The following is a 26,295-nucleotide window of genomic DNA, read 5'->3' on the forward strand; positions in this document are numbered from 1 at the left end:
TGCTCAGAGTCCTTCAGAAAATTTAGAGTTTTACTTGGTATCCATTATAGTCCTTACTGTACTTCAACTTCATTCCCACTTCCCCTGCCCATGATTTGCATGGCCATTTCCTGGGACTGCCACTACATTCCCAGTATCAAGTATAGTTTGCTGTAAAACATAACAAAGTTTGCATATTGTTTAATACCAAAAAAATGTAATTTCCAATAAATGTTTAACATGAGTCTAACATGCAAACAAAAATCCATAAAAGATCAAAAATGTAAAAGAGAACACACATTATACAAGAAATGCACAATGTGTGTAGATTATTTTCTTAAGCGGTTTAAGCTCCTATACATATCCTATAGTTCTGATGGACAGATTCCAGGGAGCACCGAATTGAACAGTCACAGGCCCAGAAGTAACAGGAGGTAAAGCTATGAATTACCAGGTATACATTTTTGTGATCAGCGGGGTGTATGTTTTCTTTATGAATGTGTGAATACAGTTACACAATTCCCCGCCGCAGTGAGTTATGGTAAATCCTGAAAGATTTATTTCAAAATACACAGTGGTGAGATATGCTTAGTAGCAAGAACGCAGGAACGCAGCCCAGCCAAATCCTGTGCTGTGAGGAGAAAAAAAGAACATTTCGGGAAGTCGTGAATTCCTCTGTGTTTAGGATACAACACAATCTTTGCAACTGGGACCACTACTTTAGTCTGTGTTTCATTCTAGTCTGTAAGTAAACTTGGAACCTATGATATTAAACTGATAATGTTATCATTATAGTACTGGGAGTTGACTAAGTCCCATGAGACTTTGCACAAGAGGCCAGAGGCTGAGAGGCTTGTGCTGCGCTCTGCTTGGTGGAGCTCATCATATGCTTCTCAAGCCCAGCAGCAGCAACCTCGTCATGGGAGGGTTTTAAAATAAAATACGCTGTATTTACGCTACTGGATCAATGACTTATCCCACCTGTTTTCACCCGATTTTTGGCCAATAAAAAATAGGTGACCAGTGGTCATTAATCACAATATTTTTCTGGTTTCATTGGCCAAAGTGGCATCAGGGATCTCCCTTAGAGCCAGATGCACTAAACTTCAAAAGTGATAAAAGGGAGAGTGATAAACAACCAGCCAAACAGCTTCTGCCTGTCATTTTTCAGACAGTCTGTGACATGGCAGGTAGGAGCTGATTGGCTGACTGTTTATCACTCTCCCTTTTATCACTTTTGAAGCTTAGTGCAATCTGGCCCTTAATCCTTACCTAAATAATAATCACATATGACAACAGGACTTGACAATGTAAAAAATAAATCAATTTTATTTCAATATCAAATGAAACCATTATTAAAATTTGAGTATGGTGGCGGACGAAAAGAACAAAAGCAAAACAAGACAATGACCTGAAAGCCATACCAAATGTTTCAATCTCCCCCAACCCACAGAAAACACCAGGATGGGCTGAAGGCAAGCTCCCAGTGGGGCAATAATAGCCAAACACCTCATCATGTGTGTAGAGCGAGCACCCAAGTAACAAACAAGTGCCTGTTCACTAATAAACATAAGTTCTATCTGCCACATAACAAGACCACACTGCAAATAATAGGGACGGAATCTCCAGAAGACAAACCCCTATATCTCATGTAAAATCAGGGTACTTGTTTCCTAGCATGGCGCCCACGATTTTTATCTTATGCCAACGGGTCTATCTGATCGGGTGGCGTTTCGAATCGCATGCGACCCGATCGCATGCGATGCGATCAGACCCGATTTTTAATTGTACAGCCACCCTGATGGGTGATTACTATGTTAAATGCACCCCCATTGTTAACGCCACCCCCACTATCAACGCCAACCCGAAGCGTGGCGAGCAGACGCGGATTACTTCACATGTATTCCACGTCCCCTCGCTGGGCTTGATGCGCTCGCCACGCTTAAGGCTCGCTGCGCTCTCTACACTATCTAAAATCAACTCCACGCCGACGTGGATTGTGGGGGTATGAAAAGGTCGGAGGACGCGTACCGCCACCCCTCGCCGGCTCGCTGCGCTCGCCACACTTCGGGTTGGCTTTGATAGTGGGGTTGGCGTTAACAATGGGGGTGCATTTAACATAGTAATCACCCATCAGGGTGCCTGTACAATGTAAAATCGGGTCTGATCGCGTTGCATCGCATGCCATTGTAATGGCATGCGATGCGATGTTAAAATTGTACAATAAGCTCTTAAAACCCTAATATCGGGTCCCGTCGCATACCTTAACTAATGGTATGCAATTGCATATGACGGGCGCCGTGCTAGGAAACAAGTACCAAATCAGTGCCTCACAGTCTCCCTAATCACTGAAGATGAGGGAGACTATAACAGGAGAAGGGACTCACAACTCAAACTCAGGGCTTAAGATAGAGTCAGGCTTACAAATCAGGCTTATGGTCCCCATACATCACCGCATGCCATGCCCTGATTCTCTGATCAGCCGTTCAGGAATTATTACCTTATCGTTTAGGGGCCATTATGCCTCGCTTCTGATTGGCCCATGTTCCCAATGTCAGTAAATATCCCTGTCCTAATCTAGTAACAATACACAACAGTTTGTCCGAGGTTTTACTTATTATGGGCTTATTCAGAGTCAAATGGAAATGCGCACATCTCTGGCGGATATCTGGGCATGGGCAGTAGAAATAAATTGGTGACTGCATACGCACACGGATCAGGCACACGCACACGGACGGAGATTGAAGTATGGACGGATTGATACACCTGATAACTTTAATGACACTCAATAGGTCAACTTCATGTGGTCTACATGCATTAGATTGACATAGTCAAAAGATCGACATGGTCAGTAGGTTGACGTTTAAAAGGTTATCATTGCTTAAGGTCAACAAGTACAAAAGGATGAAAGGTTCAAATGGTCAACATGATCATTTTCGACACACATATTGTTGACATAAGTCTGAATATGATTGGGAATAGTAAACTAATACACTAATTGGGGTTACATGTATCTTAAACCTTTAGTACTTATCAATTTTTTCACGTGTCTAACATTTCCATGTCTATTGACCGTTTTGGCCGATAAAAACTGCAAATAGTCATTATTGCGTTATCCAATTAGCGACCATTTTTGTCTGTCGAAAATGGACCCGTGATTGGGCGAAGTGACACTAATAGGGCAGCCCCTATTACCACTGCTATCCCTCAGGGGTAACCCAACAATCCATCTTCATAGGTCTGAAATCCTGGAACTCACAATCCTGACGGATTGTAATAAGTAATTTAAACCTACCTCTATAACTAACCTCCCCACAGCCTAATCCTAACTTCCCCAAACCACCGCCGCAGCATAACCCTCCCCCTAGTCCCTAACACCAGCATTTATTGACAGAAGATTCTGTTGTCAGTATTCTGGCTACTGGGATCCTGACCAGATCCCATACTAGCGTACAGGTGTAAAGGGTAAATCCCTGTCGGGCACCACTGCCTAAGGCAGGCATGTCCAAACTGTGGTCCTCCAGCAGTTATGAAACTACACATCCCAGCATGCCTTGCCATAGTTTTGGCATTACCTAATAGCAAAATTGTGGCAAGACATTATGGAACTTGTAGTTTTACAACAGCTGGAGGGTCATAGTTTGGACATGCCTGGCCAAAGGGCTCCATCCCCATCTCCAGGGATCAGTATCTTGGTAGAGCAGGATCAGCGATGAATGTTTGTGCTTGATTTGTTTCTATGGAAACTACACCAGTATTAGCCCACCTGCCAATCAAAGTGATTTGTCCACTCCTGACACACCCCTTTCCCATATGCTATAAAAGTAGTTGCTCTTTGAAGGTCCGCTATAATGGTTGCCCAAGTCCCTCTGTGGTGGCTGGCCACACCCCTTAAGCTTGAGTCCCTAGCACTGCATTCCATGGTGGGCCCTTCATGTCCCAGTCCGACACTGATCTCAGTGCCTTCTGTTGAAATACCTGCAAGTTCCATCTTCTAGTTAGTTATGACTGTGATAGGCAGCTTCCAGTAAATGCTGCTTCACCCAGTCAGCCACAGAAGCGATAGTGACAGCTTTCAATTAACGGATTCAAAATGGCAGGGGAGGAGAGGTGCCCCCCTTGGGAGCAGGAGCCCAGCAGCAGATGACTCCATTGCTTCCTAGAGTTACGGCTCTGGTTTCACCAGTAAGTGCTATCTATAACTGTTCCCACTTGGACTATTATATTTTAAAATATGCTTTATATTTTTATTTATTTATTTATAATATTGGGCCGCCTCACAGTAGGCCTGATCCCAAGCTAGACACAATCACATCTACGACTGCGAATTTGTCAATGCCGCAGCTCATGAGCTGACTGCTGAGGCACCCACCAGCCGCAGAACTAATCCTCCACTCTGCGTACAAATTCGCAACATCAGAGACTTAGAATGTTTGTGTAAAAATGGCTCATGGTGTCAGTGCAACTTCGGCAAAAAGACGCTACCGCTGGCTTCGACAGCCCCATGTCTAGCTAGCCACCACGGAACTCCCATATAAATGTAATCTCTCTGCGTCTAAATTAATTCTAAACAAGTCTTTCAGCGGTAATCCTCGGAACGCATGTGCAGTGCGACTCACATCCACGCACAGACGGACAACATTGGCCGCTTATGTCCGATCTCAGCACCATCTCCACCGATAAATGTAATAGGGAGCAAGAAGCTGGTTGCTTTTGCCCCGTAAATGGACCTTTCGCATCCTATTACATAATCCGCCCAGCGTCTCTTCCATTTTTATTGATGTAGATTTAATAGCTAAGGAGACCATTGGCTGCCCAATCACACGGATAAACGCCGGAATGCCTGCTTTATATATTTTGTCCCAATTTTGGAATGAAATATAGACCAAGTGAGAATTTTTTTTTTTTTGCAATAAATAGCGTTTGTTTTTTTCTTTCTTTATTTCACAATAGTTCTCCTTTAACAGTTCTGTGGCTGCTCTGTATTCATGTGACAATGCACAGCAGTCTGTAGGTATTGAGGTGTAAATCCAATTCTCTGCAGGTCAATGTAATGCGAGCCGCTGACTTTTCCACATCCCCACGGACCAATCCAGCCAGGCTTCGCAACAACACTTATTATACATTGACTCGTCGTACAAAATAACTCAACATTCGGGGGCATAAAATATATCCAGCAAATCTAGAAAAAAAACCTGGAAAGACAATGTGCGATTATATTTCAAATGCTAATATTTTTTTTACCTGGAAAAATACACACCCTGCCTTTTTTGGGGGGGGGGGTTGTATGGATAATCAGAATATTGTTTTGAAGTTTGTTCAATAATAATACTAACCCATTCTTGAAATATTGTAGTATTAGCTTTTTTCTTACATAGGGGGTCATTCTGTAAGGATGTCAAAAGCAAAATGTTTCTCTAATAGGCAAAACCATGCTGCAGTGCAGGTGGGGCAGATGTAACAGCAGAGAGAGTTTGATTTGGGTTAATTTGTTTCTGTACAGGGCAAATACTGGCTGCTTTATTTGTACACTGCAATTTAAATTATACCATACCTCCCAACATAACCCATTCCAGGAGGGACAAGATGCTCTCTTTCTGGACATCCATGTCAGTGGCAGTTGCAGGGCTGCAGCACAGTCCACAATTCAGATAGGGGAGCCCCACCAACTGCCACCCCAAACACCACAGTCTGGACTCACTGGCAGGTGTGGCTCCCCTTTTTGAATTGGCGACATTGGTGCAGTCCCACCTCTGCAACTACTACTGGCAGCAAGTCCAGGAGCAGAGCATTTTGTCCCTCCTGGAATGGGTCATGTTGAGAGTTATGTTATAGTTTGAACGCACCCCACCCAAATCCAACTCGCACTTCGCAAGACACATCAAATGCACTAAGGGGGTCCCCATGGCTACGCAGGGGGGGGCAATGTCTGCCAGGGGCAGCTGACATCACAGGATGCCTCCCGCCCTATCTTCATTCCGGCACTGGAAAATAAAAGCAGGTTTCCACAGACTTTTATTTGCGTCAGTGGAAATCATTCGATGGTCGCGACATGTGAGGAGATGTGTCTTTGTTACACATTTCCTCGCATGTGGACATTCCCATTGTCGACATAATGCTTGTGTCCAACCCTGTCGACATTAGCCACGTCAACCTATTTCAGGTGTCAAATGTTTTGGTTTGGGATCTAGATTTCTTTAAAAACTTATAAAAACGTCTGAAATCCTGTCATTTTGATCCGTTTTGGTTGCTATAGGATTACTAACATCAATAACATTAATTTCCAGTCATTTTCAGTCAATATCACAACCTCACAGCCCACACATTGTTTTCACAAATATTGAAGCTGGCTGGTTACTAAGCGACAGAGCAGCGGCACAAACACAAGGCATCTACAAAATGATAGCACATCGTGATCTATGAAAAGTATGGCGAGTGCAGTGAGCCATGCGAGGAGAAGCGGTGCATCAATACGGTGTCCATGTCGGCCATGTTGACATTCGGGACAAAAAAAGTGAAAAACCCATGTCAACCTTTTGACTGCCGACCTAATGCGTGTGTTGATCTTCCAAACATGTCGACCTTAGGCATGTTGACCTATTTCATGTGTCAACCTAAGCCATGTTGACCTTCAGTGGTCGACCCATTGCATGTCGACCTAAATAGGGTAGACCCAATGACCCATACCCATCAATAACTCAATTGCAAATAGGCCCTTATTCTGATTGAGTCGGATGGCTCCGAATGCGGACGGGCGGCTGATGGTTGGTGTTTGCGCATGTGCGAATGCCTCACATGTACGAACACGGCGTGAGTTCCGTGCAGAAAATGATCGTACGGAACGATCCGAGCAGGGGGTGGAGAGGGGTGTGAAGGGCTGTTTGGGCTTATTACCATATGTGTACGCCCCGCATTTCATGGGCGTTCCCATGAAAATGCTGGGCGTACGTATGGTAATCCGGCCGTGACGCACATGTGGGGGGCAGACATATGACATAGCCGGATGTCAGCTGCCCGCCCATATCCCTGCTTTCATACGGAAAATGTCCGAGTGGTCTGGAGCACTCAGTGCTGCCTGACCGCTCGGTCCATCATTCTATGGTCAGCGACTATCGGAGGATGGGGGAGGTTCCCACAGATGGAGGAGGCGTTCACATGAAAACATCCACTCGTGGTCCATTCGGTCGGCGTCTTACCGCATTCGGACGGTGTGAGCGATCCGTACGGTAGGCGGGGCTAAGAACACTTGGTTCATGTCTGAAATACGCATCTGTCCCATTCAACTAGAATAAGGGCCATAATCCCAAAAATCATATGTGACCCAATGAGGACAATGCTTGACAATAAAATCTGACTACTGGAAATACATGTAAAATGATTACCATTATCTTATCCTTACAGTCATCTACAGCAGGACAGTCTTACCGGCATTGTAAGCCCTGGGCAAAGCAAAGACCTGGAACCAATAAGAAAATATTATAACATTCCCCTCCTGCGGTCCTGCACCTTCTCTCCACATGCTTTCATACAATGAATGGCTGTCAGGACTCTGATTGGTAGATAGCTCCAGCTATCCACCAATCACCTTACTGATAGTCCTTCACTGTCTGGCTCCAGGCTTGTAGGTGAGACTGCTGCTACCGCCTGATAGGTGTGACCACCTACTACCCTTACTCGGAGGCCCCTAGAATTGTGAGGCTTTGGACAGCTGTCCGGTGTGCCTACATGTCAACAGCCCTGATCTACCGGGCTCCCCAAACTCAGCATACACTAGTTGATCTCATCCAGATTGACCTCCCACGTTGGAAAGAACATTCTAGAAGGAGTCGGATGCTTGGTGGATTATGTGTGTGGTCAGTGTTAGCTTAGACAGGAAATACATTTTAATACCTCCCCACCACTGAGCACAATCTGCTTATTCTACATGGGCTGCACAGTGCTGAGGGCTAAACAAGACATATACAGTACTGTATATAAAATGTTATGTCAGGTCCCCATCAAATGACTATTTTCTATTTCGTACGGAGCTACTTTTATATAGCAACAACATATTGGAGGAATCACCTAGAAGAAACCCACACAAACATAAGGAGAACATGCAAACTTTACACAGATATAGCCACTGTTGGAATAAACACCCTCCCTTTCATATAGTAACATAGTAATATAGGGGGCGATTGCTCGGGTCCGAATTCGCTGCCCCGGCCGATGGTGTGTGTTTGTGCATGTACAAATAGGCAAACCTCACACTCACTTGGGCGTTCGTAACCGGATGGACAGAAAGGAGGCGGACATGGTTGCGGACGCAGGGAACCACCCAGCCTTTTATGGGCGCGCCCACAAGAACACTGGGCGCACCCATGGAAACGCTGGGCGTATGCCTGCGAACGCAGGTGTGCCCAAGCATCTTCGGGGCAGGCGGCTGACATCACATGACCCATTCCCCCAGTGTCTACTACCAGGGGACCATGGTAATGGGTGCTGCAGCTGCTCCAGCCAGTGTCTTCTACCAGGGGATCATGGTCATGGGTGCTGCAGCTGCTCCAGCCAGTGTCTTCTACCAGGGGACCATGGTCATGTGTGCTGCAGCTGCTCTAGCCAGTGTCTTCTACCAGAGGACCATGGTCATGTGTGCTGCAGCTACTCCAGCCAGTGTCTTCTACCAGGGGATCATGGTCATGGGTGCTGCAGCTGCTCCAGCCAGTGTCTTCTACCAGGGGACCATGGTCATGTGTGCTGCAGCTGCTCTAGCCAGTGTCTTCTACCAGAGGACCATGGTCATGTGTGCTGCAGCTACTCCAGCCAGTGTCTTCTACCAGGGGACCATGGTCATGTGTGCTGCAGCTGCTTCAGCCAGTGTCTTCTACCAGGGGACCATGGTCATGTGTGCTGCAGCTGCTCCAGCCAGTGTCTTCTACCAGGGGACCATGGTCAGGTGTGCTGCAGCTTTGAATCAGACCTCCAATGCACCAGCATTCCGGTAATTAATAAACCCTGTATCTCTATATTCAATACCCCCTGACCCTTCCCCAGTGCCTAACCCCGACATACGTTAACACCTTATTCAGGTCCGTTCACTGTGGCCGCTTGTTCGCACAGGGACAGATGTTTGTTGTCTGTGCATGCGCATTCTGCATGCACCCAACCTTGCGGCCGCTGGCCGGGCTGTTCCATCAGCATATGGGGACGCCCAGTGATTAGTAGATCTGCGGTCCCGACTCCCGGCCGAATACAGATGCGGTGGCAGCGGGATAAGGCAGGTAGAGGTAGCGTAACAATAGCCCCACACTTACTTGGTGCCTCTCCGCCACCGCGGGGTCTGCGGAGCTATTGTTACGCCACTGGATCTGTCATCCGGAACCTGGCATCCTCAGCATGTGTACATTTCCCATGGCAACAGTTCATATATCTATGCTGAACAAGTCACATTTCAACATGTTACTATGTCGACAGTGAACATGTTAACATTCTGTGGATGTCAACATGATGCCTGTTGACAGATTTTGAATCATTGTGGTGTCGACAAATGATTTTCGACATTATTACTGTCGACCAAGTGCCCGTCAAATGCCCAGATCTGCCTGTGTGTTCTCAAATGTAACACGTCTGTATTTTCTAAATCGGCAACCTTTTCTTTAGAATTATCGTACGTTCAGGTGTCAATTTAAGATTGCCGTCAGTCTGAGTATAACAAGGGATAATAATGTAAGGGAAGTTGGCTGCACTCTGCTCATTCGGAGAGCGTTTCGCCACTTTGCAGGACTGGCCGCAGTCATTGCTAATGTACATAAAGAATGCAGTGTGAGAAAGCCGAGACGTGGGTGAGAAACCTTTGCACAGGCCTAGGGTGGGCACTGCAACATCTGGCGGCGGTAGCTGCATATGAGTCAGTTTCCTCTCTCGTTACAATCAAATTAACCTCTTCACCTCTGGCAAGGAGGCTTGTAGCTCGGTTTGCTCTTGACTTGTGATGACAACCATGAATGTATATAAATTATAGGGATGACAGGAACATACCTGGTAACTCTTAGACTTATAGATGTTGACAGTCAGAAAAAAAAGACTTATTTTCTGAAGGTCTAGTAATCCTACATGAGGCGCTAGTGCGACGTTCTTGGAGTTACATAACGGTTCTGGTTACGTGGTTCCTAGATGATGCAGCTGATTCCCCAGTCACCTTTTCTTGGTGATAAAACTGGGGAAGAAGAACGTGTTATTCTGTGATATATAGAGAGAGATGGAACGTGAGAATCGTTCTGCAATCTGATCCTTTTTGGAATTGTCCGATGATTGCATATTTAGCTGAGACTTGGTTAGGTTCATGGGGAAGGGACAATTAGGAAACTGCCAAGATGCCAGGTGCATGGTATGTGACCCGGGGGAAGAACCATAAGCTCAGTGTTTATAGGCCACAGCGTTTTAATTCAATCATAGTCTGACCCTCACTTCATGCTCTTTTTTTCTAAAAATGTGATTGCTAGCTTATAGGCCCCAGTCCCCTACAGTCAGACGAATAAAGCATACTTACCAAATTAGCATCCCCCTTATTCCTGCCTCCTGCAGGAGGGAGAAGCCTGGTTGGTTTATAGGGGGCGTGGCCGATGGGAAGGTGGGCTGATAGGGGTTGGGGCGGTGGCGTGGCATGGCTGCATGAACATGTCATCCAGGCTCTGCTCTCCACCGCACAACTCCAGAAATACAGGCAATGTTTATCATGTGGTAGGGCTGCGATGAGCGCTAATCGTGTCATCGGGTCCCCATTGGTCTGCCCACTTGTAGATCACACAAGTAAGTGGGTGGGTAGATGAAGGAGGTAGAAAGTTTCTCGGAGGAGATAGCTGCTCCCTCAGATGGAGGAGTTAAATACTCCCTTAGATGGAAGTGGTAGATACTACCTCAGATAGAGGTGGTAGAAACTCCCTCAGGTGGAGGAGGTAAATGTTCGCTCATATGTAGGAGGTAGATGTTTGCTCAGATGTAGGAGCTAGATGTTCCCTCAGATGTAGGAGGTAGATGTTCCCTCAGATGTAGAAGGTAGATGTTTGCTCAGATGTAGGAGCTAGATGTTCCCTCAGATGTAGGAGGTAGATGTTCGCTCAGATGTAGGAGGTAGATGTTCCCTCAGATGTAGGAGCTAGATGTTCCCTCAGATGTAGGAGGTAGATGTTCGCTCAGATGGAGGAGGTAGATGTTCCCTTAGATGGAGGAGGTAGATGTTCCCTCAGATAGAGGAGGTAGATGCTTGCACAGATGGAGGAGGTTAATACTGTCTCAGGTGGAGGAGGTGGATGCTCCCTCAGATATAGGAGGTAGATGCTCCCTCAGATATAGGAGGTAGCTGCTCCTCAGATATAGGAGGTAGATGCTCCCTCAGATAGAGGAGGTAGATACTCCCTCAGATGGAAGAGGTAGATGCTCCATCAGATAGAGGAGGTAGATACTCCCTCAGATGGAAGAGGTAGATGCTCCTTCAGATGGAGTAGGTTGATACTTCTTCAGATGGAGGTGGTAGATGCTCTATCAGATGCAGGAGGTAGATGCTATAACAGATGGAGAAGGTATATGCTCTATCAGATGGAGGAGATAGATGATCTATCAGATGCAGGAGGTAGATGCTCTATCAGATGAAGGAGATAGATGCTCTATCACATGGAGGCGGTAGATGCTCTGTCAAATGGAGGAAGTAGATACTACCTCAGATGGAGGCGGTAGATGCTCTATCAGATGGAGGTAGATGCTCTTTTAGATGGAGGTGGTAGATGCTCTGTGAGATGAAGGAGGTAGATAATCCCTCAGATAGAGAGGGTAGATGTTCTGTCAGATGGAGGTGGTAGATGCTCTGTCAGATGGAGAAAGTAGATGCTCCATCAGCTGGAGGACATACATTCTCTTTAAGATGGGAGAAGGTAGGTACTGCTTTCTTTACATTTGCTGCCTCATATTACCTTTAAAATTTCCATCAAATGAATTCAGTTTTTATACATTTCAAGTTTCATTGAATATAGCTAAAGTCTAAATGTCTGTGCTGAATTATTTCATTATCTGTTGCTTTTTTCCTTTAAAGTATTCACCGTTAAAGAGCTGCAGAAAAAGAGTAAATTAAAAGAATAATTAAATTCCCAGATTGGAAAATGTCAGCATCTTGAAGATGTAAATGTCCATGGCCTGGGGGGATATTATTGGGCGGAAGCTTCATACAGTATATCCATGCTTCTTGCTTGGTTTGCTTTTTTTTTTGCCGGAGTAACAACAGGGTAGATGGGGCAGTCGCCCAGGGTTTTTTTACACGCATAACTACATCCCTAATGTTGGAAACATCGTGGAATATTTGAATTGGGGATTCCTTGTGGCATAATGTGAACTGGAGGCACTACAGTGGGTTTAACTGATTAGTGGTGGTGAAAGAATTTACACATTTAACTTTGTAACAACATCAGTGGTACCAAGAGAAGGGGGAATGGCTTCTCTGAGGGGTACCGTGGAGGACCCATTAATACACTATAATATATGTTATCTCTACCACTATAAGAATAGTGGGTATTTATAGAGCAATAAGGGGGGTATTCAATCTCCCGATGCCATTTCCAATTTCCTATTCAATGCTGTCTTCCCCGACAGCCTTGGGGCGGGGGGGGGGGGGGGGGGGGGTCATCTTATCTGACTCTCTACCTCCCTACAAAACTTATACAGCTCTCGAGACCCACTTCTTCATTTCACCCAGCCATCTGTCATCCTAACCTATTTATGCTCACTTCTACCCCTTCTGTGTCACTCCTGCCTGTCTGCCCCACCCCTTTGGATTGTAAGCTCTCACGAGCAGGGCCCTCTCTCCTCGTGTGCTTGAGAAACCCTTGTGGCACCTCATAAATAAATGATTATAATAATGTTAACTGTACCCAAAAATCATTTACACGCTAGACATAAATACAGTGAACTAACTTGGCCCCCCAAAATTAAAACTGCCATATAATGGGGCTACCTAAATAACAGTATGTACATATCTGTGATCTATTGTAAGCTATTTAGTATAAAGGGTATATTCTTTTTGCAGCATTTTAATGTATTGATCTTTCTCTGTTTACTTGTGTTCTTTGTTCTATGTCAAAAAGTTTGGAAAATAGAATCTTTTTGAACACGAAACGTACGTTGTTGCCGATAACAAACCTACGCTGTAATTGCAGCATATGTAATTATACTAACAGAATTGATAGAAGCGGAAGGCAGACAAAAAAACCAGCAAAATAGTCAATAAAGCCCGTGACACATTTAAGTCATCAATGTTTTTCCCTAGCAAACTTTCCCGCTGAGTTTTTTTGAATAGGAAGATTAAACGCTCAAAGACAATAATCGTAGTTTGAAAATAACAGAACCCATTTCCATTGGATGTAGATGTTTATATCTTACTTAGTCTTTATGACCACAATTGTTTGAAGGATGCTTTTCATATACTTGACTCTGATTTTGTTTTTGTTACAGAGGAGGAAGAGGATGAGGAAATGGTCGAACTTAAAACAGACCATGATTCTGAATTTGAAAATCAAGCGGAAAAGCAAGATTCAAAAGAAGGTAAACAACGTTACATTGATTGCTTTCATAGCTGAATTGGTAATAAGTAACATCGGAATGGCTCTGCAATAACTAAATCATCCATTAAGTTTCATTCAGAGATCAGAAGAGGCTTCAGCAAGGTACTACAGTTTGGGAACGATTCAGAGGTGGGGTGGAAGTAATGACGCCCGCGTTCGGCATCCGCGTGGGATTCCGGACAAACTCTGACTTTATTTTAAAGGGGCAATCATTTACAAAGACTTTTTAAAAAAAAAAAAAATTTCGAATTCAGCCAGCTTCCCGCTGAACTCTGGTGTCATTACATGTGGCCTTTGGTGGGAATGGATCCCATGCGATCAGTGGCATGAGGCAGCAACATCTCTGCTGCCCTTTTAAACCGGATCACAGACTTATCATATTATGAGGAAGGATATACACCAGTAGTTCCCAAACTTTTTTATACAGTATCACGTTGCCCTAGAGTTTCATAATTTTTTTAGGCCAAAAGTGGCCTAAAAAAAAGTGATAAAATGGAGAGTGATAAACGTCCAGCCAATCAGCTCCTACCTGCCATGTGACAGGCTGGGTTTGAAAAAACGACATGTTGGAGCTGATTGGCTGGTTGATTATCACTCTCCACAGTATTACTTTTTGCAGCTTGATACCAGTGGCGCAAGTAGAAATGATTTGTTAATGGTACTATAAGTGCTCTCCATAGGCGTGCATACCAAAAGCCATGTGTCCTGAGGGGGAGTAGTCATATAAAACTAGACGAGTGGCTGCATGACAATAGGGGCATCGCCACATTATGACACACACCGTAATGAATCTTACACATTATACCACCTACCGTAGTGCCCATTACACATTATGCCCAACACCATAATGCCCACTTCCCATTATGCCCCACACAGTAATGCCCACTCCACATTATGCCCCACACCATAATGCCCACTCCACATTATGCCCTACATCGTAATGCTCACTTTACCTTATGCCCCACACCGTTATGTCCATTACTTATTATACCGCATGCCATAATGCCCTTTACATACAGTTTTATGCCTATTACATATTATGTCACATAAGGGCCGCTTACCTACTGTAATTGCTAGTTGTCAGGAGCTGCGTGCTCGATGCCAGGAATTTTGTGTTAGCACAGGGGGTTTCATGCTTGTTGCCATGGGAGGATTACATGCTTGTTGCCATGGGGGGTTCCATGCTTGTTGCCATGGGCTGATTACACATTCATTGCCCAGGGGATGGGAAGGGTTTACATGCATGTTGCCCAAGGGGGGGATTACATGCTCATTGCCCAGGGGGGCTCCCTTCAACCATGCCGGCTCATGGCTCTCGGCCATTTCATATATGGCACGATTCGTGAGCCAATTGGAGCTCGTTGTCAGGCAGCCAATCACCCTGGCTGCATGTATGCTGCTTGTGCCTATTACATTAGCAATGTTTTTGAATGGTTCTTGGTGCACCAACCCAAGACACCCCTGCAAGTACCACGGGTGCCACGGCACACAGTTTGAGGACCACTGATATACAGTATAGGAATTTCTGAGAACAGAGAAAGCTTCACATATTTCTGTATTTTTTATTACAGTATTATTTTGCTGTTAGATTATTGAAATAAAAGTGATATTTTATTTCTACAACTCCCTCCTAGTGTGCAAACCTATAAGGGCGCAAATGTCTTACCTATAAGTGGTCGCACCTTCCCCTATTCGTATAACCGCAAGAGCTGCATATTTGGACTAGTTAGTAGGCGTTCTGGAGGTCTCGAGGTTGACATAAAAGTATATTTTAGTGGTGCGGTGAATTCAGAAAGCACATACAGTAGTCTGTGTCTGGTGCAAGGTTAAATAGCTTCTCTGTGGTTCCTTTTATGTTATAGCTCCTCCGAGAGAGCTGACCGAGGAAGAAAAACAGCAAGCCGTCCACTCCGAGGAGTTCCTGATCTTCTTTGATCGCACCATCCGTGTCATTGAGAGAGCTCTGGCCGAAGACTCCAATATATTTTTTGACTACAGTGGAAGAGACCTGGAAGATAAAGAAGGGTGAGTCTGTAGTCTCATTGAGCCGTAGATGTATGACCAGTGGCGGAACTATGTACATGTGGGCCCCATAGCAAAATTTTGTAAGGGCCCCTATTGACCAACTTATGCTGAAAAATGTATATAGCACATTATACTTTGACAGGCAAAGTGGACCCCTCTCAGCTCTGGGCCCCATAACAGCGGCACCCCTGCACCTATGGTAGTTAGGTCCTTGTGTATGACGCAGTGATAAGGGAGAAGTGAGCCAGAGGAGAAGTGGCCCATGGCAACCAATCAGCTGCTCTGTATAATTTTATATCAAGCAAATTATAGATGTTACTTCAGTGCTGATTGGTTGCCATAGGCCACTCCTCCTCTGGCTCACTAATCTTCCCTTATCACGGCTTCATACATTTACCCCAATGTTACATCAGGTGTTTCCTAATATCATACAGGCTAACTACTCTATGATACAGGACTTTCCACGTCCCAACAGCGCTCAACCATCAAAACATACATGAAGACTAAGATATGTTTAAGACACCGCCTCCACAGTTAGGGGTTTATTTACCTACACCACCGCACGCCACCAGCGCTCCTGCCTCTCCCCTAACCCGACGCCAGTGGTCCTGCCGCTGATCGCATTGCGAGTGATCGCATGTGGTTAAAAAACCACATGCGATCGCCCGTGCAATTCGATAGATATTATGTGCAGCACATAATATCTATCGACGTGACATTCGACCGGCGGGCCCGCGCATCGTGTCGGATGACCCATTCGATGTGCAGACAATTCTTTAATTTATCGCACAGATGCGGTAGAAATCTTGTTACCCTGTAATGTTCCCAAAGTTTCTTTAAGGCCCCCTTCTTTCAAGGCACCTCTGGTCCAAGATTCTTATTGGAAAAAAAAAAAATTAATTTAGTGTGATTAACTGTCACCCTTGGGTCCTGTTATGTGGTGGACATAGTTGTGGTCCTAATTGTAGACATATTTTATAATTGTCAGGGTGCCTAGGCAGGCAGTTTGGGAACCACTGCTGTAGTGTATAGGCACCATTACACTGGCCCTGTTCATACAGGTGCCCCCTACAGTGTTAGATTGGTAGTGTGGTATAGCACAGCCTCTTCCCTGCAGCTGTGCAGTACCGAACATATCGGAATCAAGCCTAGTATTAAGGAAAAATCCCTTCGCTTTCCGCTCATCCTCCGTGCAGTTTTAACAAGCAATTAATATGTTACTATGTTATAGCACTCCACTATCATAAACAAAGGCATATGACATAATACAGATGGTGTAGCGGTTAGCATTACTGCCTCACATCACTGAGGTCATGGGTTCCATTCCCACCATGGCTCTAACTGTGTGGAGTTTGTATATTCTCCCTGTACTTGCGTGGGTTTCCTCTGGGTACTCCGGTTTCCTCCCACAATCCAAAAATATACTGGTAGGCTAACTGGCTCCCAACAAAATTAACCCTAGAATGTCTGTGTGTGCGTGTACATGTGGTACGAAATACTGATTATTAGCTCCACTGGGGCAGGGACTGATTGGAATGTTCATATATTCTCTGTACAGCGCTGCGGAATATGTGTGCGCTATATAAGAAACTGTTAATAAATAAATTAATAATAATCTGTACGCTAATAAGCAATTATATATGGCCCAGACACTGGCCCTTATTCTGATTGATGCGGACTTTACCGCGTTCTTACGGATCGCGTCTTTACGGCGTCTGCGCATGCGTGGAGAACGCTACGCGCATGTGCCACGCCTTGACTCGGTACCAGTTCGGACAAAGCCCGTCCAAAACTGGTCACCGCAATCAGTCGGGAAATAGGGGCGTATTATGGGCGTCATGCGGAATGACACATGGGCGTAGTTTCAAAGTGGGCAAAACGGGGCGGAAACATGGGCGGACACGGGGGAGTACACTTATGTTGGGGGGCGTACATTCGGAAACCACTCCGAATGCACGCGAGCAAAAAGGGCTGAAATGTGCGGTGTCCACAAGTGTACTATTGCTTTGCGGACACCACTCGTTCATGCGGTAGGCGAACGTACGCCTAATGACTACAACCATTAACACCTGAACCCAATACAATCTACTCCTTTACTCATTACTCACTAATAGGACGCTTGTCAGTGCTTTAATTGAAACCATTGCTGCTTCAAGGAAACCTTAGTAATCCCCCACATATGCTGTACTTGTCCCACACTTAAAAACTGCTAACAATTGACATGACAGAATATTAATACTAGCAATACACATGTGTTTTCGACATGTACTCATGAAACCACACATTTTGGGTAAAGTAAACACATTTATTTATATTCATGTCACACTCAATGCCACTGTCATGCAATGACCATAAAATTAAACATCAAAACTATAAACAACATGCCAGGAATAAGTGGGTCATGTGATGTCTTGCAGAAGATACTTCATAGTGGGTTGTTTGGCGTAAATCCTCCGCTTACGTGCGGTAGCACCGCTTGGCTCCCGTTCGGATGCGGTATTCCCGAGCATACTCTGTAATACTCTGTAATACCGTGCCGAATCGGAGTGTTTCTCCCGCACACGCATGGTTTGTATGTCGTCCGTAAACACGCCCTGTTGTTAAAGAGTGAGTCCGTCCGAATGCGGAGGACACGTGGGCGTTTCTACGGACGATGGCCGCATGCGGCAAAACACCGTGGCGTGCGGACCGCTCCGTAAGAATGCGGGAATATCCGCACAGATCAGAATAAGGGCCACTACCGGGAGCTCTGTTATCTCCTCCAGTGGCAGAGAAATTCTCACCCGGCCTCAACTAATTACTCAACATAAGCTTCCATAAAATCCTCTCTCTGGGGGTTATTTAATAACAAAGCCCAAATGTGCAATTACCCTAAACACTTCCGTCACATCAGACATTTATTTTCATTAAGGACATGCAGTTATATTTTTTTTGTGAGTGTTTTTTTTTTTTTATTTTTGGTACATGCTTTGATTTTACATGGCAGCCTCTGCTGCGCTGCCCGATAATTTTTCCCGGTAGTCTCCCGATAGTCTCCCGGACCCCCTGAGGAGTAGGTGGAGATCTCACTTGTTAGTGAAGTAGTCAGGATAAGGCAATACCACTGGGAATCGTGGGTGTGTGTGTGGAGCGGGCAGGACTAAAATGATGTGACTCTTGTCCACGGACCCACAATTTTGCCACAGCGGGGGCAAATCCTAATAATGTAAGAGATCATTGCCAGCCCTAAAGGAGAAACCTAAAGATGGTAAGTATGACCCAGGGTTAAGTGGGTCCAACACCGCTCACCTGGCACCCACCCATTATTATTGCTGCTGAAATCATTGAGAAAATGACACGCCACCTTTCTCCTGGGGGATATGCACATGTGCATAACAAGGATTGGACCATAGCCAAAATAAAGGGGAGGAGGGTCTCAGTACATACTGTGCCCTGCCTCCATTTATTAGGGGGTCCCCTGACCACAGTGCACTGACATTGGAAGCTTTCCCTCTTGTGCAGCAGCAGAACTGAGCAGTCAAATTGCGAGCAAGACATTATGCAGTGCAGGCAGAGCTACTGATGGAGCTTCCCAACCAGAGGAGAGATAGGAGGGTGGAGAGAGCTGTAAGTGACACAGGGATCCCAGCTTTTCTTTGTTTCTTCACTGAACGTCCATACATGCCAACAAGACCTATTCCAGGAGGGACATAATGCTTCCTACCTGGGTTCTTGATTGCCTTTACTTGTGCTGGAACACCTTTCTTGACAATAAAATAGTTGAATGCAGGTGACACCAATCATGTATTAAGAGAGAAATCCATAGAGAGCTTTTGAACCCCCCCCCCTTCCCACTGGAACTCCCCCTGTCTTCAGTGCCCCGGGCACCCCCAAGGCAAAACCCAGTCCTGGATGGTACTCCTTCTCTTAAAACAACCCAGTTGCCCTATTATCCCAATGATTGCTTCCATAGTGTACCCCACTTTTCGCCTAGCCTACGAACCATGTTTAGTAAATATTTATGGCCTACTACTCATGATGTCATCGTACAGTGCTCCTGAGAAAGAAAGTTTCCTTTACCAGGTAACCAAGCAGTGATTATTCTACCATGGTGACCAGGTGTGCAATAAAAGGATATTTTTGTTCTAGAACCGTTGGCCAAAGCGCCGGTGTCACAAATTCCTTCTAGACCCATTTCTAAAACGGTTCCTGTTTCATTTCCTAACTGATTTTTCTATGAATAATTGAAGCCAAATGTGTTTTTCTAATTAGCGAGTTCAGCTGAGGATAATTCAGTAGGGAAGAGAGCGGGGAAAACGGGTGCAGCGCTCTCGGTTCCCCTGGTACTTGGTGCTGTAGATATAAATTTGATCGAACCCTTTGCCAAACACTAACAATGGATTTGTGCTCTGGGACACTGGGCCATTGGAGACGCTCGCTGAACGTCCTCATTAGTACTGTTTTACTAAAAATATGAACTATGCCCCAGGGAGCACTAAAGGGAAAAGCTGTGCATCCCCTAGTGGAGACCTGGATCTATTGTTTAATTGGGTAATTATTTCCGCCTGTGGTTGATTACCAGAAGAGACAGTTATCAGATAAACAACAGGCAATACCTGGAAGACTGTCTGTACCCACGGCAGTTCTGGTATCCGGTGGTTACTAAACACACAAGATTTGACTCAAGAAACTGAATAAAACTTGCGCCGACGAGTGTCTGTTGAGTATCGATGATGTTGACCTTTGGTACTTGTTGACCTTACCCACCGTCATCTGCTAAAACTTTCTACCTGTTGACCTGTTCTACCTGTTGACCTAATGTATGTCAATGCTCGGTGTCGACTTTCGACCTTCAAGCTATAGATCTTCCATACCGTAACCTGCCAATGATCAACTGCCGCCTTATTCCGGTTGGCACGCTCCCCTGTGCACCCACATGTTTTGCGACTGCGCTTACGCATAAACATTTATGCGCATGTGCAGCCGCATTGTGTGAGCAGCCATGGCGGGTGGGGTCAAGCCCATGGGCGTTCCCATGGAAGTTCGTTGATGACGCAGGTGCGGGGGGCGGCGGATGTCAGCTGCCAGCCCTCTTCCGTACAGGGAGCCCACAGATCTAAGACGATCTGCGAGCGCTTGCAAAATCATTCGATGGTCGGCGACCATCGAATGATTTTGTCCCTACAGACAAGGCTGCGAATGGATGTTTATGCTAAACATCCATTCGCATGTGTGTGGGGATATTTAACATACATGACGCGCAAAGCTGCGTGTCAACCAGAATCACCCCCTAGATGCCAGCAATTGCCTTGTATAGAGCGCCACAGACATTTAACTGGCATTAGGGCAGGTGTATTAAGCCTGGAGAAGAGATAAACTTAAGATAAAGGAGGTTATTCTGGTTCACTCGCAAAGGCACAAGCACTCTCTAATGGACAAAACCATGTGCACTGCAGGTGGGGCTGATGTAACATGTGCAAAGAGAGTTAGATTTGGGTGAGTTATTGTTTCTGTGCAGGGTAAATACTGGCTGCTTTATTTTTACACTGCAATATAGATATCAGTTTAAAGTACAAACACCACCCAAATCTAACTCTCTCTGCCCATATTACATCAGCCCCACCTGCAGTGCATATGGTTTTGTCCATTAGAGAGTGATTGTGTCTTTCCAAGTGAATCAGAATAACCCCCAAAGTGGAGATAAATTGAAAGGAGATGAAGCAACCAGCCAATGAACTGTGTTTGAAAATGACAGTTGGGAGTTGAATGGCTGGTGCTTTATCACCTATCACTATATCGCCAGTTTATCCCCAGGCTTAATACATCTGCCCCACTGTATGTTATCGTCAAGGCCAGTTACTGTGATCCATGTGCATGCAGCCGCTCAGGTAACACAGCTTCATAAAGTATTATTCAGAATATTTTATTATATGCACAATAGAAAGAAAACGTGGTACTTGTTTCCTAGCACGGCGCTCATCTCGTTGATTGTATGCCTTAAGTTTAAGGTAGTTAAGGTATACAATCAATGTGATGGACCCGATTTTCTGTCAATCACCAGCTAATTTGCCAGGGAAAGAGAGAATCGCGTTGATCGCGTCCATCGCGGCCCCTTAATAAGGGGCCGCGATGCGACCGACGCGATTAACACGATTTTCACATAGAAATTAATGTTAAATTATTTCTAAAGTGTAAATCGGGTTAATCGCGTCGGTCGCGGGCCATTATAATGGCCCGCGATGCGATCAACGCGATTTTACATAGGTGACAATGTGAAATGGGTCAATATGGCCCATTTCACATTGAATATGGTTAAAAAGTATGTTTATTGCCCCCCTTTGTTAACGCCACCCCACTATTAACACCAACCCGAAGCGTGGCGAGCGCAGCGAGCCCGCGAGGGGAGGCGGCTACGCGTCCTCTGACCTTTTCATACCCCTACTATCCACGTCGGAGTGGAGTTGATTTTATAAAGTGTGGCGAGCGCAGCGAGCCACCGAGCTCGAAGCGTGGCGAGGGGCCGCGTATACCTGTGAAGCTATGCGCGGCCCCTTGCGGGGCTCGCTGCACTCACCATGCTTCAGGCTCGGTGGCTCGCTGCGCTCGCCACACTTTACAAAATCAACTCCACGCTGACGTGGATAGTGGGGGTTTGAAAAGGTCGGAGGAAGCGTACCGCCGCCCCTCGCAGGCGCGCTGCGCTCGCCACGCTTCGGGTTGGCGTCAATAGTGGGGTGGCGTTCTGGTTGACGTCAATAGTGGGGTGGCATTAACAATGGGGGGGGGGGGCATTTCAAACATGAGGAGGGCTTTTGTATTAAAATGGGGGGTTTTGGGGCTTTTTACATTGAATCAATCAATCAATAAATTAAATCAATCAATCGGGTCGATCGCGATTTTTCCGACCCGATGGATACAATTAAAATTGGTGGCACCGTGCTAGGAAACAAGTACCGAAAACGTTTTAGCGCATCCCCAACTCCGTGCAAGTCCGTGTCCTCGTGCTGCTTCCTCCCGGAGTACAGGAGCAGAACGCAGCATGTAGGAGTGAGGAATAGAATGTTTCCTTCACGCTCCAATGCTCCCTGTACACCCAGAGAAAACAGCAGAGCTAATGTAACCTAAGCGGAGGCTATTAATAACCGTGTAAATCATCAGCACCACATCCTGACTTACAGTATATAGGTTTTAGCATCTCAGCTTCCGGTGACTGTGGAAGTCTTACGGCCTGATTCAGAGATGGGAGCAGAGGCAGCTTCTTCTTTGAGTTTCAAAGCCCTCCATGACCAAGACCCAAGGGGTATGGATCTTTAGGTTGACCCAAGAAAGGTCGACACCGGAAGGTTGACAGGCAGAAGGTTGACAGGGACTGAAGGTCTACAGGGTCCTTAGGTCAACCGGCGGAAGTTCGACAATGCAGAAGGTCTTCACGTATTTTTTTGATTTTTTTAGGCGTCTAGATCTAGACGTCTAGTTCTGGACACTATCTAAGTGTACGGCAGCCCCCTCGCAGCGCTCGCTACGCTCGGCACACTATTATATTCTCCCTCCATGCCCTAGTGGATGGTAGGGCATGAACTACCGCCTGTTCTGGAACCACAGTGGGGAAAAAATAAAAAAAACGTGTTTGACCTTCTGCATTATCGACCTTCCGCCGGTCGACCTTCAGTCCCTGTCGATCTTCTGCCCTTTCTTGGACTGACCTAACGACCGCATCCCAGCCCAAGGTACCTAAAGAAGCTTCTGATTCCATACTGTCCCACCCCATTACTGCTATCTGTAGATGAAAGACTTTTAGCAGTACCTAGTATCTCCCATAATTCATCTGGGGGTTGAGCTTCCCCGCACAGTTTGAGAGGCCCCCACTCTACTGAGAGACTCATGACTACTGTTTACTTAAGCATGTTTCTAGATTCCTTTAGGTATAGTTTGTGAAAAGCTTTTCTGTACTTCATTGTTCCTGTACTATATTACATTAATTCTATCTGTTAAGCGCCTATTGGAGTCCTTTTGGAGAAAGAGCGCTATATAAATACAATTATTTTTATTATTATTCTTATTCTTTTGGCGGTCGCCCATCGGTGACTTTATGCAAATAGTGCTACGCAGCCCTCTCATTATAGAGGGGGAGGTTTCAAAATTAATCCTGAGGTTTTTTTTATCAGTGACCAGCTCAGGGTCAGCCTGCCACAGGGGAGGTGACGGGGGCTAGAGGCTGCGCCAGACCCTCTCCTCACTGTGTCGGGCGGTCTCAGGCTTTGTTCACAACTGTTGGAGCAGTGTCACGATGACATTGCTCTCCGGGTGTTACCCACCTGTGCAGTCTCCCCCTTCTCCTCCTCACAATATGGAAGGTGCTGGGAGCAGAGTAACATAATATCCCCAATATGTTCCATGCGATCCTCAGTGCCAGACTACGTCCATATGCCACCCTGCTCCTCCTGCAGCTGCCTGCCATTCGGATAGCAAGAATTCAGGAGCTGTTCCGGGGACAGCCAGATTTAGGTGCATCATGCAATACAGAGGGCGCCCAGCAAGTTGGCTTTCAAGGAATGCTTGAGGACAGTGTGCTGGTCATGCAGTGTTCAGGTCGCTGATTTCTGTCCTTTTCATTGCGGCCGGCTCCAGTGCAGTGAACAAGCTGCACCACCACTAGTTTTAACACTGAACAGGTAATGTGTGTTGCAGGGGGCGGTCACCCTCCTGAGATTCCCACTGTCAGCCACTGTAAGAACCAGTATACCACCTTGTGTGTAGCTTCAATTAGCCCTATGACAAGTGCAGATTTTCTGTCTGAGTACGGCCTTCAAAGTGAACATTTGAGCTACATGCCCACGTCACTGCCATAGCACGCTCATAAGTTGGACTATCTCCAAGCTTCTATTTAGCTATCTCATGGTCACCGTGCGGGTGACCCCTGACCGGATGGTAGATGCTAAATTGTAGAGGGATAAAGGACCTTCCACGCCCAGGGGGAGGAGCAAGGCCGGGGGTGGGGGGGGGTGGCTTGCTCCTTCACTATCCACGCCACCACTGGTTGCCTTTAGTAACCAGGTGGTGAGCGGAGCGAGCCATCGTGCCCGAAGCGTGGCGAGCGAAGCGAGCCCTCGAGGGTCCGCTTGGGACCCTTCTTCTGACCTTGCTTCTCCTCTCTCCACCCCCTCTCCTCCCCTCCGTCAGGAGGTCCTTTAGCCCACTACAATTTAGACCTAACCCTGACCGGACCCCGGACCGGATGTATGCTGCCCCTGCTCCGCCCCCAGACGTTGCAGCGTTAATCATGATGGCAAGCAACATCACCAGACTCATTCTGCACATGAGGAAACCCCAAAACATCTGTTTGCATACAAATATGAATCAGGCCCACTTTGCTTCTCAATCCCATCAGCACCTTTGCACAGACGCACTGTGTAACACCTGCGACATGGGGATTTTGCATACACACTGTAGCACACAGGCACACAACTCCATGTGTGCGGCTCTGAATCACGCCAGAGTTCCCTATTTATCATCATGTGTAGATAACCATGATCCTCTGTGGCCGCCTACTCCAGCGAATGAATAACATTTATCGTCACAATTGACTGTAAATATATCGTGGATCGGTGATATTGCCTGGCAGCTGTAATGCTCAAAGTCGTACTGCGGTCGATTACCCAGATTAATATTTATTGCCGTTTACCTTATATGAGTAAAATATAACAAGTCCTCCTCTTACATGTATAACATGCCCTGTTTCTCCTATTTAAAGGGACATTCAAGCTGGTGCCAATCTGTCGTTTAATCGTCAGTTCTATGATGAACATTGGTCCAAGCATCGTGTGGTCACTTGTCTGGACTGGTCTCTGCAGGTAAGACAAAGAAATCGATATTTAATGTGATAGAGAGGTAAATACTAGTACCGTCGAAACAGAGGGATGGATTTAGCATTATGCCGGTCGATGACATCACTGGAAGTGATGACATCACTGGAAATGCCTATGCAAGATTCCCAACAGTTGGCATCCCGAAAGAAGTATAAATAGATAGATATACAGGCTCAGCTTGGAGACTAGAGGTAGAGCAAAACCTTTGCATCTCAATATTACGGGAGGACTTCCTATTAGCTGCGGTAATTTACCACTGCTAGTAGGTTTGCCATACTTCCCAACATTGGGCGAATGAAAAGAGGGACCAACATTTTGGGGGCGTGATCTAGCTGCAAAGCGATGCTCCAGCAAGGCCACGCCCCCATTTCTGCCACTGTGGGGGCATGGCCAGCGTCTGTGAGCTACTGGCCATGCCCACAGCCCCTCAGTTGGGAGGTATGGGTATGCCGGTGGCTATTCAATTAGCCCCGATGCTGGTGTCATGATCTCCCGATGTCGGCACTTATTGGGTGTAATGTATCGGGTGCCTCAGGCAAGTGAAGAATAATTCCTGGAAAAAAAGCCCTTTAGACCTACGATAACACATGGGTCCCGGATTCCATGTGTTATCGGGCTGTTGTGGCACATTATTTGGATAAAACAGGCTGTAATAGGACAGCCCTATACTGCATACATATCAGTGCGGTAAGAGATGTCCTTTCCGATAATAGAACTTCTGGGTTAATGACCCGCATTCTATCTGCATCTGTGTCTAGTGATGTGCGCACCATGGGGGTAGGGGGTGGTGGTGTGGGGTTGTGAAGAAGGATCTTAGCCAGGAATTGCAAAAAGAAAGCCCTGTTGGCTTTTATTGGGCA

At 46.1% G+C, this 26,295-nt stretch overlaps 1 protein-coding gene across 5 annotated transcripts in view; it reads left to right on the forward strand.

Moving 5' to 3' along the window:
* Positions 1 to 26,295, forward strand: part of DYNC1I1 (dynein cytoplasmic 1 intermediate chain 1) — a 261,497-nt gene that overhangs the window by 121,313 nt on the left and 113,889 nt on the right. For all 5 annotated transcript variants that reach the window (XM_083189469.1, XM_083189465.1, XM_083189466.1 and 2 more), the window contains 3 exons: positions 13,456 to 13,545; positions 15,428 to 15,590; positions 25,321 to 25,420. In XM_083189469.1, the coding sequence (XP_083045595.1) occupies positions 13,456 to 13,545; positions 15,428 to 15,590; positions 25,321 to 25,420 (353 nt within the window). The remainder of the gene's footprint in view (positions 1 to 13,455; positions 13,546 to 15,427; positions 15,591 to 25,320; positions 25,421 to 26,295) is intronic.

The sequence above is a fragment of the Crinia signifera genome, chromosome 5, assembly GCF_055691185.1.
Source record: "Crinia signifera chromosome 5, ASM5569118v1, whole genome shotgun sequence".
In the NCBI taxonomy this organism is placed as follows: Eukaryota; Metazoa; Chordata; class Amphibia; order Anura; family Myobatrachidae; genus Crinia; species Crinia signifera.